Here is a 17,688-nt window from a genome sequence, read left to right on the forward strand (position 1 = left end):
ATGCATTTAGGCATGTAGACATGATAAAGACGAACTGCTGAAGTTCAAATTCGCACACAATCATCTCTAGGGTTTACAGAGAATGATTAAAGATAAAGTATCCAGTGAGCGTCAGTTCTGCGGGAGAAAATGCCCTGTTGAGGTCAGAGGTCAGAGGAGAATGATCAGACTGGTTGGAGCTGATATATATATATATATATGGGTTGATTTGACCAAACTATTTCACAATAGTTACAGAGAGTGTGAAGTGATATGACATCTGAGTCATGTAATAAGTCTTCATAGTTGTCCTGTATTCAGAAGAGTCAGAGTTATGAAATGATGTAATTTCTCTCTGTGGGGATGTTTGCTCTGTGTTATGTAAGTGTGTGTTATGGCTGTGCGGATACACTCTGCACTTTTAACAAGCTGCTTTTTGCTTAAAATGTTGGTATCATGGAAAAAGAAAAACCCATTTTGTTGGTCATGAGACTGAGGGCAGTTGTTCTGGTTCAGATCCAGCTCTCCACACGGCTGGAGCAGGACAGAAGCCATGTGTTTTAGTGTTGAGTGAGTGTTCATGTGAGATCATTTCCTCCGGCAGCCGTGAGTCAGCGTCACAAAGCCTCGAGTCATCAGTCCACCAACTGTGTGTCCTTTAACCCCCACCGATCAGACGTCCGGCCACGGCCATCTCAGTCTGAGCACAGATTATGTGCATTTATTTCTTATTTATACTAGGAATGGCTCTGGACTTGTTCATCAGTTAGTTTATCCAACAAATTTGGGGATTAATTTGGAGATAAAACTTCTTGAAAAGGGTTTTAGTGTGCTGACAGTGTAATGTTGAACATCTCTCTAATTTTAACTTTGTTTATATAATTTTTTAAAGTGTGCAGAGACCGTTTTTTTTAGGGTCTTAAATCACTTTTTTTGTCTCGCTTGCACGTTTAAATGTGCATGACACTGAGTCTAAGGAACACGTGAGCTTCCGTGACTGTACAAAACTCATGAATATTTAATGAGAGCAAATGTTTAATTCATGATTGGTTATATTCTAGCTCTGTGTTGTTTCATACTGTAGACCTGAAGCTAAGCTTCATATCTCTTCAGAACTGGTTCAAATCAGTGCTTTAACCCAGGGTTAAAAACGGTAAACCCATGAATAAAAATAAAAAAGCTTTTTTAGTTACAATTCTTATTAATTTATGTAATGATTCTAGAATTATTTTTAATTTGTAAAATAATGTAGATTTATAACCTGTTGGCCACACTTTTCACACATTTTTTCACGCGATATGTGAATGGCCCCTAAACTGCTTAAATCGCGTGACTTTGGTGCTCCGATTCACTGATTCGATTCGTAAAGATCTGAAGCAGTGTTTTGAAATCAGCCCAAAAAGATATTGTTGAAAATTCGTTATTTTGTAATTATTATTTCCATTTTTGGGTGAACTAACCCTTTAAGCTGAGTCATTCTCGTATGATGTTGAATCTCTCTCTCTCTCTCTCTCTGCTCCATTACTTCATTATTTAGTTCATTACACACTTGAGCCGTTTGATTTCTCTGCGCCTCTTCTGCTGATGGCACTCAAAGTTCACTGGACTCACACGAGACTCACACGACACACACACACACACACACACACACACACACACACACACACACACACACACACACACACACACACACACACACACACACACACACACACACACACACACACACACACACACACACAGAGTTCTGTGGACATTTTTGTATTAAACCTGAGCATTGGAGCATTGTTCTTTATACTTAAAATGTATGGATTGTGAACGTATGGATTTGTAAAACCTTGCTTCTTTTTATATCATAAGGACATCAGTTCATTTGCAAAGAGGTCTAATATGGATTATAATTAATATAATAATAATAATAATAATAATAATAATAATAAGAGAATGAAGAAATTATATATTAAAATTATATTTTATTACATAACAATAAATAATAATTACATAATATTATATAAATTTAAATATTCCAATTTTATATGAAGTTATATATATAAATTACAGTATAAATATAAATGAATATTATAAATATAAATTTTAAAATTTTATATTACAACTATTATTTATTTTAATTTTCTTTTTAATTTTTGATTTATATATACACACACACACAATTTTTATTATATTATAATAATAAAATTGTCAATTTTGATTATTATTTCTTTAATTTTTTTAATGTATGAATTATATATAATATGTATATATTACAACAATATATTATAATTTCATAATATAATAATTTCAAATAATTTATTATTTAGACTTTTAGAACAACAAATTATAATGTAAAACATTTGACTTTTTGCCCCTTCTGTCAAAAAACAAACAAACAAACAACAAAACAAAAAAAAAATAAATAAATAAAATTTACTTAATTTTTCTTTTGCAAGTTTTTGCACTCATGCTCATTTCACATGTATGGAATTAAGTAAAATCTTCTTAACCAAGCTATGTAAAATTTACAGAATAAGTAAACTTAACTTGGCCAGTTAGAGTTTGTTGAGTAATTTTTACTCATTTGAAGTTTACTTTGCAATTTTACTCACTTTTGTTAGTAAATTTTACTCATACAATGTAGCACAGAAATAAGCCATGCTTTTAAAGTTTACGGTTTACATAAAAACATTCAAGTAAACAACACAATAGATTTTGATTGACACTTTGTAAGACATATCTACACAATATACAAAAAAAGAGGTGCTGACAATAATGGTAAACATAGTTTTTGAATGTCATTTTGAGTAGAAAATGAACTCCAGATGTCACAAAAAAGCACGTTACTAAACTGAACAACAAAAGCAACAATAAAACAGTGAAAATACAACTAGAAAACTGAAAAATGCAACCTGATGGGAACACCAGTATCAGAATGTTGAGTAGGGTTTACTTAATTTTATAACTTTGATACATAATCAAAGAATCTTCCAAGTAAAATATATTTATAAGTTTATCAGTGTACGTGTGCGAAAGGTTTATTCTTATATAGGTGAACGTGTTCTTGTTGAGCTCCAGCTGCATTCATTAAGCACCAGCACTGTGAATCACTCCATTATCTGTGCAGATGTAGTTCTGTTGTCCCCGTAAGCCTTTTGATTTTGTAAAGAGCTTGTGTCTGGTCCACACGTGCGTCTGTAACAGATGTCCATCTACTGATCTCTCTTACGCAACACGCAAATACATTGAAAGATTACAGGATTAGAGGTTAATTGTATTATATTGTAACATGACAGCATGCAATATTCATCCAGCTGAACTTTAGTGGTTAAACTTCACGAACTTCATTGTCACGAATAAAGCTGCAAATCATCCCGCTTTTGAGAATAAGTTGCAACTTGACTTATGAATTGTACTTACAAACTGATTGATTTACATGCTTCTTTTTTGCAGTTTTTCATTCTGCCATGTGTAACAAATGATAGTTATAATAGGAAGAGTTACAGAACAAGGTTAAACACTGGTCAGGGATATTGATCACTAATTCTCGATAAAGGTCATGGCATCAGTTTATATCTAATGCTTTGTTTAAGTGCATGTTCCTCCTTACTGATAATCTTGACATCTCTCGTGTGTAGGACACTTATCTTGACATTACTGGAAGCTGAAGCGATCTTCCCAGCATACTCAGACGGTATATTCATGCTTCGCAAAATTGCCTACAATGATTGTAATCCTGAGAAATGCAATGAGCCAGAAGACTGTGGCCAAACGCCCATGAACGAGGGAGGCACGTTAACCGCGACACAATGGACAAACGCGTGTCCACACTGAGCTATTGTGTGCGCTTGATTCGCATTAGCGGCGTGATGAGCACAGATGAGTCTGAGTCTCAGGAGACACACATGGCCGACATCCTCATGAAACAGGAACACAAACATGTTTAAATGAGTGTTTACGATCCAGAAAACACTATTGTATTCAAAGTATGAACTTCACTGATTACATCGACAGTGTAAAACTGTATAAAACTAAGCTAATTATTTAAAAAATGCTTTATTTAATGACATACTCAAAGTATGCTGTGCAGTGTTCACTAATAGTACAAATTGTTTACAGAATAGTATGATATTGTGAACACAGTGTAATTTCCCATAAGCAAAAGTTTGGGGTCAGTACTTTTTTCTTTTTGATACGATACCTTGAAAAATATCGATATTTCATATCACTGGGAAAACTGCCATATATACCGCCATACAGATCTCATAATTTTTTGATAATTAGGGTGATTTTGTTGTTGTAACATCTTATACACACATTTATTTGAATTGTTGAACTACACTCTAAAAAATGCTGGGTTAAAAATAACCCAAGTTGGGTTAAATATGGACAAACCCAGTGATTGGGTTGTTTTGACCCAGCAGTTGGGTTAAGTGTTTGCCCAACCTGCTGGGCAGTTTTATTTAACTCAACTATTGTTTAAAAAAATGACTATATGTCTGACTTAAAATGAACCTAAAATAGGTTGGACATTAAAAATCAGACACATGATTACTAGAGACAACAATAATAAACAAAAAAGGTGAACCTTTATTAATAATCAATTTAATAAATGTTTATTATTTCATTATTATTTATTAAACTTATTAATAAATGTTCATTTAATAAACTTTTCTCTTTGTCTTTTGTTCTTTGATTAACATTGGAGATCACGATTCTATATATAAAACTAAAATAATTAAATAATTAATTTAAATGAATTATTGTTTAAAATTGGTTTTGAATGAATTCAATGACTATTAATAAATACTTGTTTTATTACTGGATGAATCAGTGATTTGAACAAATCTTTTGAATGAATGATTCAATGACAAATACATTTTTAACAGTCACTTGTCGCCACCTAGTGGCATAAGATGTAATTGATATAATCATTATTAGAAGTACCAAATTCGTTTCAAAAGGTGGTTTGCTCTATTTTGATCGCTACTGTAGACATCAGTGTTTATATCTTAACTTTAAACTTTTATCTCAGTACAACAGAAATAACTACTATGTGGTTCAAAACTGCTCTTGCTGACTAATTAACATGATAGAAAGCAGCAGGAATATTAGACTGCTGTCACTTTAAGAGCTTATGCACAGATACAAAATACTGTTAAACAACATGCATTTTCTCTCAACTATTTACATTCCAAAACTGACTGTATTTACCTGAATACTCGCCAAAATGGGCATTTTGACATAATTTTGTATGTATTTGACCGTTTAAGCGCATTAAGCTGTGAAAAAGAAGCTTGCGAGTTGTTTGAGCGTTGGCTTGAGTGGTGCGCACGCTTCTATTGTGAGCGCAAAACCTGCGGGAATGACTAAAATTATGGACAATACAAGTGTATGAGAGAAATAAACTGTATCGACCCCTAATTTTTGAATGTAGTGCACTTTTATAAGCACTATATACTGCAGAAATAGAAAGAATAGTGTTGTAGTATGCATTTTGAACATCTCTTTTAATTCTGTTTACATGCTATGTGGCATTTTTCAATTATTTGCTATGAAATGTGGTTGTCTTACTGCCATTGTTCTTGCTGCTCACTTGAATAAATTCATTAACTTGCTTTAAATGCTAAATGTTCACTGGTTCTAGGGCACTTTGTTTTGCTGGAAATGCCTTGTCATGTAAAGCTGTTCTGTTTCTGGATTTCACTGTGATTATTGTTACTCTAATTCTGAGCTTAATCACATTACCATAATCAGAGTGTTCTGTTGACACAAGCTCCAGTTTAACAGCACTGCTTTAATCACATTATAAAGGTGTGTGTTCATAGCCATTGCCAATGTGAAAACAGACAGACCGATGATTTATTGATCATTTAAGATGAAGCTCTAATTGTTGCATCCCTTCGCTGTCCTTGCTCGTGTTTTCAGACGAGGAATATTGATGTGTTCTCCTCCAAAAATTAAGAGCACACATGATGAGCGGCAGGCTAATGAATCCATTGCCTGAAATGGAGCATAAAAGTCACCTTCACCTGTCCAGGAGTTTAATCTATATGCTGCTATTCTTAGAGCCGGCTGAGCAGACAGTGTTGACTCACGGTGTGGACCGGGCTGCTTTTGCATGTTCTGGCATTTATAATGACGTCCTGCTGCACAGGATTATCCCTGTGGAAGAGGGTTGTGGTTGGAATAGCGTGCTACCATAATACTTTTTTGAAGCATGTATATTGTGCACAGATTGTGAATGTTCTGTATGCATTAAATATCTGAATGACCTACTATATTGTGCAGTACACAACCAGAGCACACTGTGAAGAATACCGTATCCCACAATGCAATGGACTCAACTTGACCTTGATACATTATTAACTCTGATTTATTTATTTGTTTGTTTGTTTGTTTATTTATTTATACTGTACATATCAGTTTTGTCATTCCTTTCGCTATTTATTTATTCTTTGCATCTCAGTTTTATTATTTATTTATTGTGTGCATCACAGTTTTGTCATTTATTTATTACATCTAAGTGTTGTCATGATTTTAGCCCCTCCTAAAATGCGATTGGGCTAGTTTTAAGTAATTGGGTGGGTTTTATTGTGAAAACCTGGCAACCCTGATTTCCACCCATGGTGCAGCCATTTTGTTTTTGCAAGTGAAAATTATGTACCAATTCTAACGCCATGGCATAGTTGGAGCAAAGCATGCTAATTGTTCTGTGGTTGGCTGCACAGATGAGCACAGAACACTATTAAGAGTCTTGTTACCTTGGATAGCCTGCAGGTTGACCCTGGCAAGCTCGATTGCTAAAAAAGGAGCGTTTCTGTCCAAGCGATATTTTGGAAGCAATCATAAACATTAGCCTGGTGTGACTGGCTTTGCTTGGTGAACAGATACATTATGCATCCATACGGGATTTGCACAAAAGATTAACGTGACATGCACATGCTAGTCGATGAGTTGAATCAACTCCACAGCAACTACATCAATTTATCCACTAACCGTTCAGAAACATCTAAAAGTTGTAACTTCTTCCTGAGTCTCTCCATCAGTGTCGACTCCGGTTTGAACAATGTAAGGCTGAACACTTTAGTCATTTTGGCTGCGTGATATTCTCCAGCTTTGTTGTTGTTGAGCTGTTAAAGCCCCGCCCTCTTCTGGAAAGTGGGCCGGGAGCAGCAGCTCATTTGCATTTAAAGGGACACACACAAAAACGGCGTTATTCTCGCGTAGCTGTGATGTGTTAGTTAACACTTGCTTTCTCTTATAGACGATTACGATGGTTATGAAAATTCTATAATCAGAATGTGTCATTTGACTGTTTTAAGAGAGGGAAAGTTTCCGTCATATATTCAGATCACATAAAGGGTTCAATTTTTTTGTAACTTCACTTCCCAGTATGTGCAGATATGAGGAAATCAGATTGGCTTTATGTTGAACATTTCTGCAGCGGACGGTGTGTGTCTGTGTGTATTTGTTCATTATGGAGTGTTTTATGCATCTTAAAGTCAAACTATAGTCATTCAGAAAACATGACACCTCTGCTCGGTTTGAATCCACCATAATTTGTTTTGGATAAAATGCATGAATGTAAATGTGTGTTTGTGTTCCTTACAGCCATCCGTGAATTTCCAGATGATGTTTTCACCAATGCCGAACGAAAGAGCGGAGCTGTACTGCTACATATTATAGCGGTAAGAAAGTCTGTTTATCTCTCTTTCCTCAGAACATCAAGTGACTAGATATTTATTTATTTTTTCAAGTTTTGTGAAGGAATAAAGAAGAGAAATTGGTCACGGTAATGATACGCATTCACACCTGCCACCCTGTCATGATTTAATACCCTGCGGCTCTTTGCTTTTTTCAGCTGGATCTTACGGTGTGGGTTAATCTAATGGTAATATGACTAGATTTAACTCCATCACCCACGAGCAGCACAGTTAAAATCTTCCCGTGGTTATGTAACGCTGATTCTCTAACGCTTTAATGTTTGGCATCATGCACAGCTCAGGTCTGAATTATGCATTCACACAAACCTTCTCGACGTGCTGCGGATGGGAATTCTGTTAGTCCTCTGGTGCCCCCTGTGGCTGGAATTGATCACGGAAATGCTGAACTATAATTTATGCTTTGCTACTGTGATGTCATTTCTCATCAAGGGAAATTATGCTTTTTTATGATTCAACAGTCAGTAAAACACTTGTGAAAAATCATCTGATGGTTGTTAGTAATTTTCATTGGCACTTTGTTGTTTATATATTGCTTATCATGGATTATTTACTGTAGTTCTTAGGGGCATTTTGGGCTAACTAGCTTTTTTTCAGATGCGTGCAAAGAAAACATCCAAAATTTACATGTATGTATTTTATTACACTTCATCTGTGTCTATAGATTTCAGTTATAGTACATATCTTTAAAGTTTGAGTCAGAAATCTCCTCTTCGGCAGCTTTACATACACCAAACTTTATATTCTGAAGGTTTTTACAGCAGGGTTTCTTCATATATCATTCACCTGATTTATATAAAATTATATTTCCTAAAAATATGGTGAACTTTTTTTTTTTTTTATGGCTGTTGACAGTATCTTCTAAAACAATATAGATGTTTGTAAAAACCTTTAATGTCAACAAAATGAAATTCTGAACCAGACTGTTCAGATTTATGTTCTGGAGTTTTATGCAAATGAGTGCATATTTAATTAGACAATGCACCATTTGCACTTTTAAACATAACATTTCAGAAAACTTGTAATGCAAAACAAGTTGTTTTAATGTGTTGTAATTAAAGGATGTCTGTTAGTTAAAAGTTTTACCCTGTTCACCTGGAGTGTCTTGCTCAAATTTGTCTATTGTTTTTGTCTAAATATTATTTTAAAAACTTTAGCTACAGGCTTTATTATAGAGAGCACTGACTACAACATAATCATTTATTATTAATATTTCATTGGTTCTCTTGTTTTTGCATGTGTTCATATATCTTTGTATGACAGCCTGGCCAAAAATTATGTCTGCAGAATTTGGCATGTTTCATTGCCTTATCACAGATAAAACAATTGACTCCAAGCACAACTACACAATATGCTTACAAAACCTTTAACATTTTTTTAATAATGCTTGAATAAAGGATGATGTCAATTTTCCTATACCGGACATCACTTTTGTCCACTACAGTTAAAAGCAGCATGTTTGATTATAGGGGTGGAAAAAGTACGACGTTCTAGGTGAAATAACCTTTATAACTACACGTAAACAAACGTGAAGTGTATGAGGCAGTCTGAAGGTCATCATAGCATTTGCTTGCCTTTACTTTGGTTTCAAATTGTGGCTTTTATTGGGTGAACGGCTCATTAAGCTAGACGAGGAAAGGGTTTGCAGTGAATGCAGATGTGAATCCAGAGGTTTGGAGCAGCCAGACTTGGAGCGCAAAGACACATTCACGGGTTCAGTGGAGGAAAGACAACATTCTGGAGCCGACAGCGATCATAAACAGCAGGTGAACGCTGTTGTGAGCCTCCTTGGAGGAACATTTCATTGCTCAGAGGTTTTGTCTCATGTGGTTCTCTGAAACTCTGAAAATAGACACATTGGGTCAGTAGTTGACATATAGTAAGGTAGGAAGCATTGCAAGCATGACCTTTTGCATATATTGTATAGGTGTATTTTTGTGGTATATGATTTGAAATTGCCAAATTGTCCCCCCAATATTTGAAATTGTTTCTCTGCTCTGCTGCACTTAATTACACAGCGCTCTGTAGGTTGTTAGGATGACATAAAGGTTTAAGTTACATTTTTAGTCTGGTCTGCCTCAGCGGTCAAAGACTATAGAATAACACAAGACGTGTCACTCGTATTGTTTTGAATGGGAGAAAGTGTAACTCACAATATGGCGGAATAAGTCCCGCCTTCTAAATAAGAGCCAATCGCCGACTGGTAAAGTCATCGCGTCACTTCAGCGGCCGTTAGAATCACCGGTTTCTATAGAAACAGTCAAACGCGCGCCTCCGAAGAGACGCGCATTTAGGTCTGTGCATGCGCATTAGCTTGATCCAGCGTGAAAAATACAGTTTTTTTGTCATGATTTGAGCGTTTAGAAACTAATTTAATGAGCCGGTTGTTGTTAGATTTCATTGGTGATTTCAAATATTTAATTTAATCGTAAGGTTGGCGAACAGTTTTGGAGAATTGTATTGCAAAGAGATTGCATGATGCCCAGGATGCCCGAGAGGCGTTTCAAAGATGGCCGCCGAGTGAAATGACTTGTCTCAAAGGGACTTTGACAGCGCTCATCAATGCAAAAATGATTGAGATGGCTAATCAAATCAAAGTAGGCGTGGTTTACTGTTCACAGAAGCAGAGCGTGAATTCCACGTTTTACGGTTTTGACATGTTAGGCATAGAAATAAAAGTACATGTGTACATATTTTAATGCAAATAAATGCAAAAATTGTTTGCAAATAGTTCAAAATGATTATTTCCCAACTAGAATTGGACCTTTAATTTCCTTCTCTGTTCTTTATGCTTTCTAAAAAAAAAAAATGTTTATGACATGGTTACAGCCTTGATTTATATACAGTGTTACTATTTGTTAATATTTTGAATAAGAATAATAATGATTGAAGAACAGTTTTTATATTTTAAGTTTTATATTTCATTTAAATTTTTAGTTAAATGCTTTTGTCATTTTCTTGTTTTTTTTTTGTATAATATTTCCATTTAGCTTTAATTTATTATTATTTTAGCTTTAGAAAAATTAAATACTTAACTTCTTTTATTTCAGTATTTCAAATTTTACATCTAATATTTATATTTAATTTTCTTTCAATTAATGAAAACAGTGTTTAATAGTTACTAATTTTTTACTTACTTCAAATCGTTGCTCTGCCATGACTTAAAGCGCTTAAACCACAAATCAAAGCAAAAATAAAAACAATTATAGCTTAAACTTAGAATTTTGATACTAAACTGCTTGTGATGTTCCTCATTTTTAACTCGCTTTGGATAAAAGTGTCTGCTAAATGATTAAATGTAGATGTAATGTAATGAATTGCATGAAAGTTTGACACTTCAGAACGTCGCAACGCACAAAATCGAATTTGCATAGTTAATAGCATTAGCATTTACATATTCTCTTGCAAAGTCTATTTTGGGTCAAAAAATTACAGAACTGTAAAATGAATGTCTGATCATTTGTTCCAGGAGAATTTGATGAGAAATGACTTTTGAATTGGCGAATCTGAGCTCAGATTAAGACCTCTGTGCAATCTCTTCTGGGGTCTTTTTTTACAGCAGACTTATATCCAGGAGAAATAAGTGAGATATTAATGAAATCTCTTTTGCGATTAGTTGAGGTGGTGAAGTCTGACCAGAGATCTTCTGTTGTCTTCTTACAGGCTCTTTACATGTTCTTGGCCCTGGCGATCGTGTGTGATGACTACTTTGTGATGTCTCTTGAGAAAATTTGTGAGGTAGGATTGTTCAAATACCCTACAGAAACGATCCCAATGAATTCCCATTTCATCTGAGTAATACCGCGGTACAATGAGAGCAGTAGAAACCGCACTGTTCTTCCTCTGACCCACTTTGAGGCTTTCAGAAGCTCATTAAACATACTGCTCCAGTTTTGGGCGGTGTTTGTGCCAAAGGCTTTGTTGGATGTGAACTGTCTGCTGTTATTGTGTTCTGCAGAAGCTGAATCTGAGCGAGGATGTGGCTGGTGCCACGTTCATGGCGGCAGGGAGCTCAGCGCCCGAGCTCTTCGCATCTGTTATAGGTAAAGTCCTACAGTCACAATCATCACACATTGTTTACTGTAAAAAATGATGTTCTTTCTCTGTATGTTTGTCTTGTTTTCCAGTACAAACATTCTAAAATCAAGATAAATGTACCTGAGAAGCAAAATGACTTAAGATAAAGTCTTGTTTTCAGAAAAATGTATCAAAAGGAAGTGTTTTTGCTCAAAACAAGAAAGAAAGAAAAGCTATCAGCCACTGGGGTCAGAAAAATAATCTTGTTTTCCCTTTGAATTAGGTTTATTTTTCTGAGCCCATTGGAAGATATTTTTTCTTGTTTTAAAGAGGACTAATTGTGCCCTTTTACAAAGTCTTGATTTTGTTTTTAGGTCTACTAGAATAAGTTTTCATGCTTGAATGTTCAAAAACGTTATTTTCCCCATATTCTCCATTGTTGCAGCTCCTCTCTTCCCAGTCTGTCAGTAACACTCAGGGTTGTGTTTTCCAAAAGCATCATTAGCCAACTAACATTACAAGTTCTGTCGTTACTAACATAGTTGGTGTTTCCCGAAACCATTGTTCAAACGAACATGTATGGTTGGAACGACAGCACTCGAGAATAGTTTCCTGTTTTTATGATGTGGACTTGATAAATCGTTATCTTGAGCAAAATAAGCAAGCTGACGTTAAGTACAATGTATATCTTTTATTTCAAATGTATACATGTCATTTACATATTTTAGTCTGTCAAGAGATTTTAAGCACCATTTTTGAAGAGTGTGCATGTGCGTACATGATCTAGTCCGTAAGAACGAGCCTATGATTGAATCTGGAAATAAAGCAAAATAACTGAGAATTAATGAGAATTGCCTGTAATTTATAGCAAAATTCTTGCATTTAAGGATTCACTTTCAAATAAAATGTTCCTAATAATTTACTCACCCCCATGTCATCCAAAATGTTCATGTCTTTCTTTCTTCAGTTGAAAAGAAATTATAATTTTTGGTGAAAACATTCCAGGATTATTCTCCTTATAATGGACTTCAATGGGCACCAAACGGTTGAACGGTTAAAATGACAGTTTCAGTGCAGCTTCAAAGGGCTTTAAACGATACCAGATGAGGAATAAGGGTCTAATCTAGTGAAACGATACAAATAAATACAACTGTATATGCTTTATAAACACAAATGATCCTACGCCTTCCCTATTCTACTTACGGAAAAAAAACTAAACTGGCGCCACATTCATTCTGTAAGTAGAATAGGGAAGGCGTAGGACATACAGCGTAAGCTTTTTTTAAGAATACGGAAAGCAGAAGCACGTGGAAGGCGATCATTTATGTTTATAAAGCATATGCAGTATTTAGAAAATGAGCGATGGTTTCTCTAGATAAGACCCTTATTCCTCGTCTGGGATCATGTATATCGCTTTGAAGCTGCACTGAAACTGACATTTAAACCGTTTGGAGGCCATTGAAGGAGAATAATCCTGGAATGTTTTTATCAAAAACCTTAATTTCTTTTCGACTGAAGAAAGAAAGAGATGAACACCTCTTGGATGACATGGGGGTGAGTCAATTATCAGGAAAATTTTATTTGAAAGTGAACTAATCATTTAATTCAATCTCAAACGGATTTATTTAAAGAAGTTAACTCCATCACCAACGTGGCTGAATCACAAGATTGCGACAATGCAGTTTCGGGACTAGGGATGGGTACCGAAACCCGGTATTATATTGGCCCCGGGGCTAAATTATGAAAGACCGGTGTATCGATAAGCTCTGACGTTAACGGTTCTGCTATCGGTACTGGAGAAATTGAAGAAAATACACATACACCATTATTGCTATATAGACATTATCTTGCGATTTCTATCTCGCCAGAGTCGCCTGCTGCGTATGTATGCAGTAATATTAGGACATTTGTGTATGATGCATTTTTGCTTTCGCAATCCAGAAGAGAGATCGCGCTCACACGCTCAAGAGCTACAGCGCGCGCAGCCGCTCACATGAAAGCCCTGTTTAATGGAGAACTAAACAACTAAACGTCTGCTTACACTTTAGGCCTGTGATATTATGCTTATTTTATTTTTGATTTAGATTTTAGCTTCCAAGGATCAGAAAGAAGATATCTGAGATAAAACTATTAATACTAGCCGCGTTTCCTCTAGCACACCTTCTATTCATGCGTTCATTCTTCCCTAAACCCAAACTTAACGTCAGAATCAGCACAATCGGTGATTGTTGTAAAAATCCAGTCTTTACTGTTGCTAAATTGCAGTAAATGTTTGATAATTATCAACGTTTTAAAACGTTGAAAGCACAGTAATCCGTGCAAGAGACGCTGTTCCTCAGGCTGAATTGTGTGCGCGCTCCAAAACGGATCGCAAATAGACAAACAAATTACACGTCGGGCTTCAGTGCACGTTCAAACGATCAAACACACACAAAAATATGTTAAAATAACCGGATTGGAGCGTGTTTAGCTACTTAAACGCAGTTTATATCGTAAGTGTACATGAACAGCTGGGAGAAAATCCGATGTGTGTTAAAATCTATTGTCTTAAAGTGACAGCAGTCACCTTCTGATGATTGTGCCATCAGTGTTAATCAAACAAGAAAATGCAAAGAGAAAATCACTCACAGCTCTTCATCTGATATAGTTAGCTTTAATAAGCATTAATTTATTAATTTATACTGTGAAAACCATGCAGCGTTATTGTATATTTGGTTACTTTACTTCGATTTCTTTTATAGGCTAGGCCTATATTACTTACCTGAACACATGAACAAATGAAAGCACTTTTTTTCAATTGTATCTTTGTTTTATTGTATTTGTCAGTTTGTCATATATATATATATATATATAAACAAAAAGTACCGATTAGAATACCGTTAAAGTACCAGATCGATAAGCAGTATTGGTAAGAGTAGTAATACCATTAAAACCTTAACGATACCCATCCCTAGTCGTGACTAGCTAGTTGATTTCTTCAACGATGCATCGTACTATGGTAGAGAAGCAGCGAGTTATGTCTTTGTATTGGAAACGCACCCCTGATTAGTTCCTGTCTCTATGAAAAGCATAATGTGCTCTGATTGGACGGCTGGACCAGTGTGTTGTGATTGGTCAAGTGCTTTGAGCCTGTTTGGGAAATGTCCCGCCCCCTTACCATAATCACCAGTTTCAACACACTACTAAATAACTCAACCAGGCCCCGCCCCCTTTTTTTGGCATATACCTTGGGTGGGAATTTATTTAAATAAGGAATATTGTGACGTGTTCGTTCCTGGAAGAAAACTCAAGACTACAATGGAGGCGTTTCAGGGAGTTTCTTTGTAACTTTGCAGCCTTTTCAATTTTACTCGTCTTCAAACAAGACAAAAATACTGAGGAAGAACTTTTTTTTTTTTGTTTTTCAGTGTTCTGAGATCATTAGTGTTCAGATTTGAACAAACCCCTAAACTGTGACATGGAACTTTCTGTGTTGCACTTTTCAGGTGTCTTCATCACTCACGGTGATGTTGGAGTTGGAACTATCGTCGGTTCTGCCGTCTTCAATATCCTCTGCATCATAGGAGTTTGTGGGATCTTTGCCGGGCAGGTGTGTGTGTGCATCTTCTCCAACAGTAACCTTAAAGTCAGCAATACTTCAAAATAAGAAAACCATCTATATTATAATGCATTAAAGAACTCTACACCATGTTTCCATTCAAAGTTGCGAATTTAACTTATACACAATATTGGAATATTGCATAAAATAAATATTGCGAATAAAGCACAATTTCCATCCAGTGAGATGAAGAAAACCAAATCGTCACTTCCTGATAAACTGCCGTTAAATATCACTAAGAAAAATGGAAGTTGCTGCAGTAGGAGAAGCCACTGTATATAATAATTTCGTATATAACAAATTACCTGCGCCTCAGAGCGTGCAGACGAAACGCAGTAAAGTTATCTTGCCTTCAGAGGCGGATGACTGCTATTTGGAAACACAGTCATGTAAGAGAGTTCTGGGATGTAATTATACTGAACCACTTTGACGACAGACTTCAGGCATTTCAGAATGCCTGTGCATCATTCTGCTGGTTAATCCAGTTATGCCACAAGTCACATGACTTTTTTGATGCACATCGAGGAATTTATTCGGTAAATGTGTTTCCATCGTTTTCTTATTGGATAAAAAGCTTATTCGACTCAAATGAGTGCAGCATTTTTAGAATTTATGTGCATTTTGGTGTTTCCATCCAGTGTTTTTTTTTATTCAATATACCAAAATGTGCATAAAATACATAGCTGCTGATATGAATAATCTGTAATGAGACATCAAGAACTTGCTTTATGTCTAAAGAACCTCAAAAACCCTAAAATGGTTCTTGATAAGATGATTATTTTCTAAAAGTGCTTCAAAGATTTAAAGATTAAAAATTTAAGAAAAGCCACAAAAGAGTGCATTTTTCTTTGTGGTCAGATTCAATGCATTTGCCAAATTGTGCTACACTGAATGATGCCTCTCATAATATAATACACTCTACTGGACCTTCTATGTCCAGTGATTTTTTTCGCTCTCTCAAGACCAAATGCAGTTTATTTTTTTACTTAGATTTTTTTTTTTGGCTCATATTTATTCTTCTGATTGGATTGCCAAAAGGTTTTTATACAAAATACGATTAAAAATGCATTTGTTTTTATATCTGAGATGATAACTGGAGGGCTCTGCCTGAATTATGCATGTCATGTGATGTTTATATATTGAACCATTTATTGTTTCACATTGTTGTTTTGTTCTTTTTGCAATTCGTAGGTCATATTCAGTGTCCACTGTTCATTATTCTTTAACTTTGTGTATTGATTTATGTATTTAACAGTAGTTTGTGTTGATGTCTGTAGGTGGTCTTACTGACCTGGTGGGCTGTTTTCCGTGATTCTTTCTTCTACATATTGTCTGTAGTTGCTCTAATTGTGGTGAGTCTCAAATGAAACACACTCTAACAACATCATTCAGGCATGATCAGCTAAAGACACAAAAAATAATCATTTATTCATCTACCTGCATGTCAGCTGACATTAATTAATTATTGAAATAATTAACTTAAAATCTCAGGGGTTCTTTAAATAAATATTTACATCAAAAAGTTTGTGAATATCTGCTCTAAAGCATCTAATAAGATGGGATAGATATTATTTTTACATTGAATATTACATTTTTCAGAACTAAACTGTAACTGCACTGATTATCTTTTTGTTTGAATTGAATCAGTTCATCTATGATGGAAAGATTGTGTGGTGAGTCTCTTTTCGTTTTCCTCTCTTGTCTGATTTTGTAAACCTCCATCAGATCTGACGTCTGGTTTTGACTGTAAATGTCGTTGTGTGTTTCAGGTGGGAGAGTCTGGTGCTGGTGCTCATGTACACTGTATATATCATCATCATGAAGTGAGTGTTCTTCACGGGCATGTCATATATACACACGACTGTGACTTTGATAGTGTATAGAAAATAATAAATAAAAAATAATCATAGTGAAGTGTTAATTACCATGTTTTTAGTTTTAGTCATACCAGAGTGGAAAATGTTGGCACTCAGGAAGAAAATTCTCATAACCTGAAGGTGTATAAAGCTGTGGATGCTCCTAATCTTTTGTTTCGGATCTGCGTCTTTATTAGATTTAATACCAGCTTGCAGAAGTTTTTCACAAGACGGAGCGACAAGAATGTTGCCAATGGAAACGCGGCGGCCGGCAGTGAACTAGAGGACGGTAAAGACCGTTTAGACTGTAAATGGGATGATCCGTCTCTACCACTGCTGGGTCCAGGTAAGACTAAACAGACAGGCTTTAAAAATTCACATGTAATACAAGTCATACTTCATAATTCCATACTCCTGTCACCTTCAGTACAAGTGTGAGGTCATTTGTCCTCCGTTTCTGAACAAACACAGTAGAAAACAGTATATATTCTATGTGTCTATGACGTGACTTGTTGTAACTATT

The 17,688-nt window shown here is 35.4% G+C and overlaps 1 protein-coding gene across 2 annotated transcripts in view; it reads left to right on the forward strand.

The window, feature by feature from the left end:
• slc24a4b (solute carrier family 24 member 4b) overlaps positions 1-17,688 on the forward strand; it is a 46,652-nt gene that overhangs the window by 17,883 nt on the left and 11,081 nt on the right. The window contains exons 3-10 of one of the 2 annotated variants that reach the window (XM_067383305.1): positions 7,585-7,661; positions 11,358-11,432; positions 11,653-11,737; positions 15,197-15,300; positions 16,587-16,661; positions 16,957-16,982; positions 17,079-17,132; positions 17,363-17,511. In XM_067383305.1, coding sequence (XP_067239406.1) covers positions 7,585-7,661; positions 11,358-11,432; positions 11,653-11,737; positions 15,197-15,300; positions 16,587-16,661; positions 16,957-16,982; positions 17,079-17,132; positions 17,363-17,511 — 645 coding nt within the window. The remainder of the gene's footprint in view (positions 1-7,584; positions 7,662-11,357; positions 11,433-11,652; positions 11,738-15,196; positions 15,301-16,586; positions 16,662-16,956; positions 16,983-17,078; positions 17,133-17,362; positions 17,512-17,688) is intronic. The other variant, XM_067383306.1, reaches the window with a different exon arrangement.

Source organism: Chanodichthys erythropterus, chromosome 4 (genome assembly GCF_024489055.1).
Source record: "Chanodichthys erythropterus isolate Z2021 chromosome 4, ASM2448905v1, whole genome shotgun sequence".
NCBI classification, from domain to species: Eukaryota; Metazoa; Chordata; class Actinopteri; order Cypriniformes; family Xenocyprididae; genus Chanodichthys; species Chanodichthys erythropterus.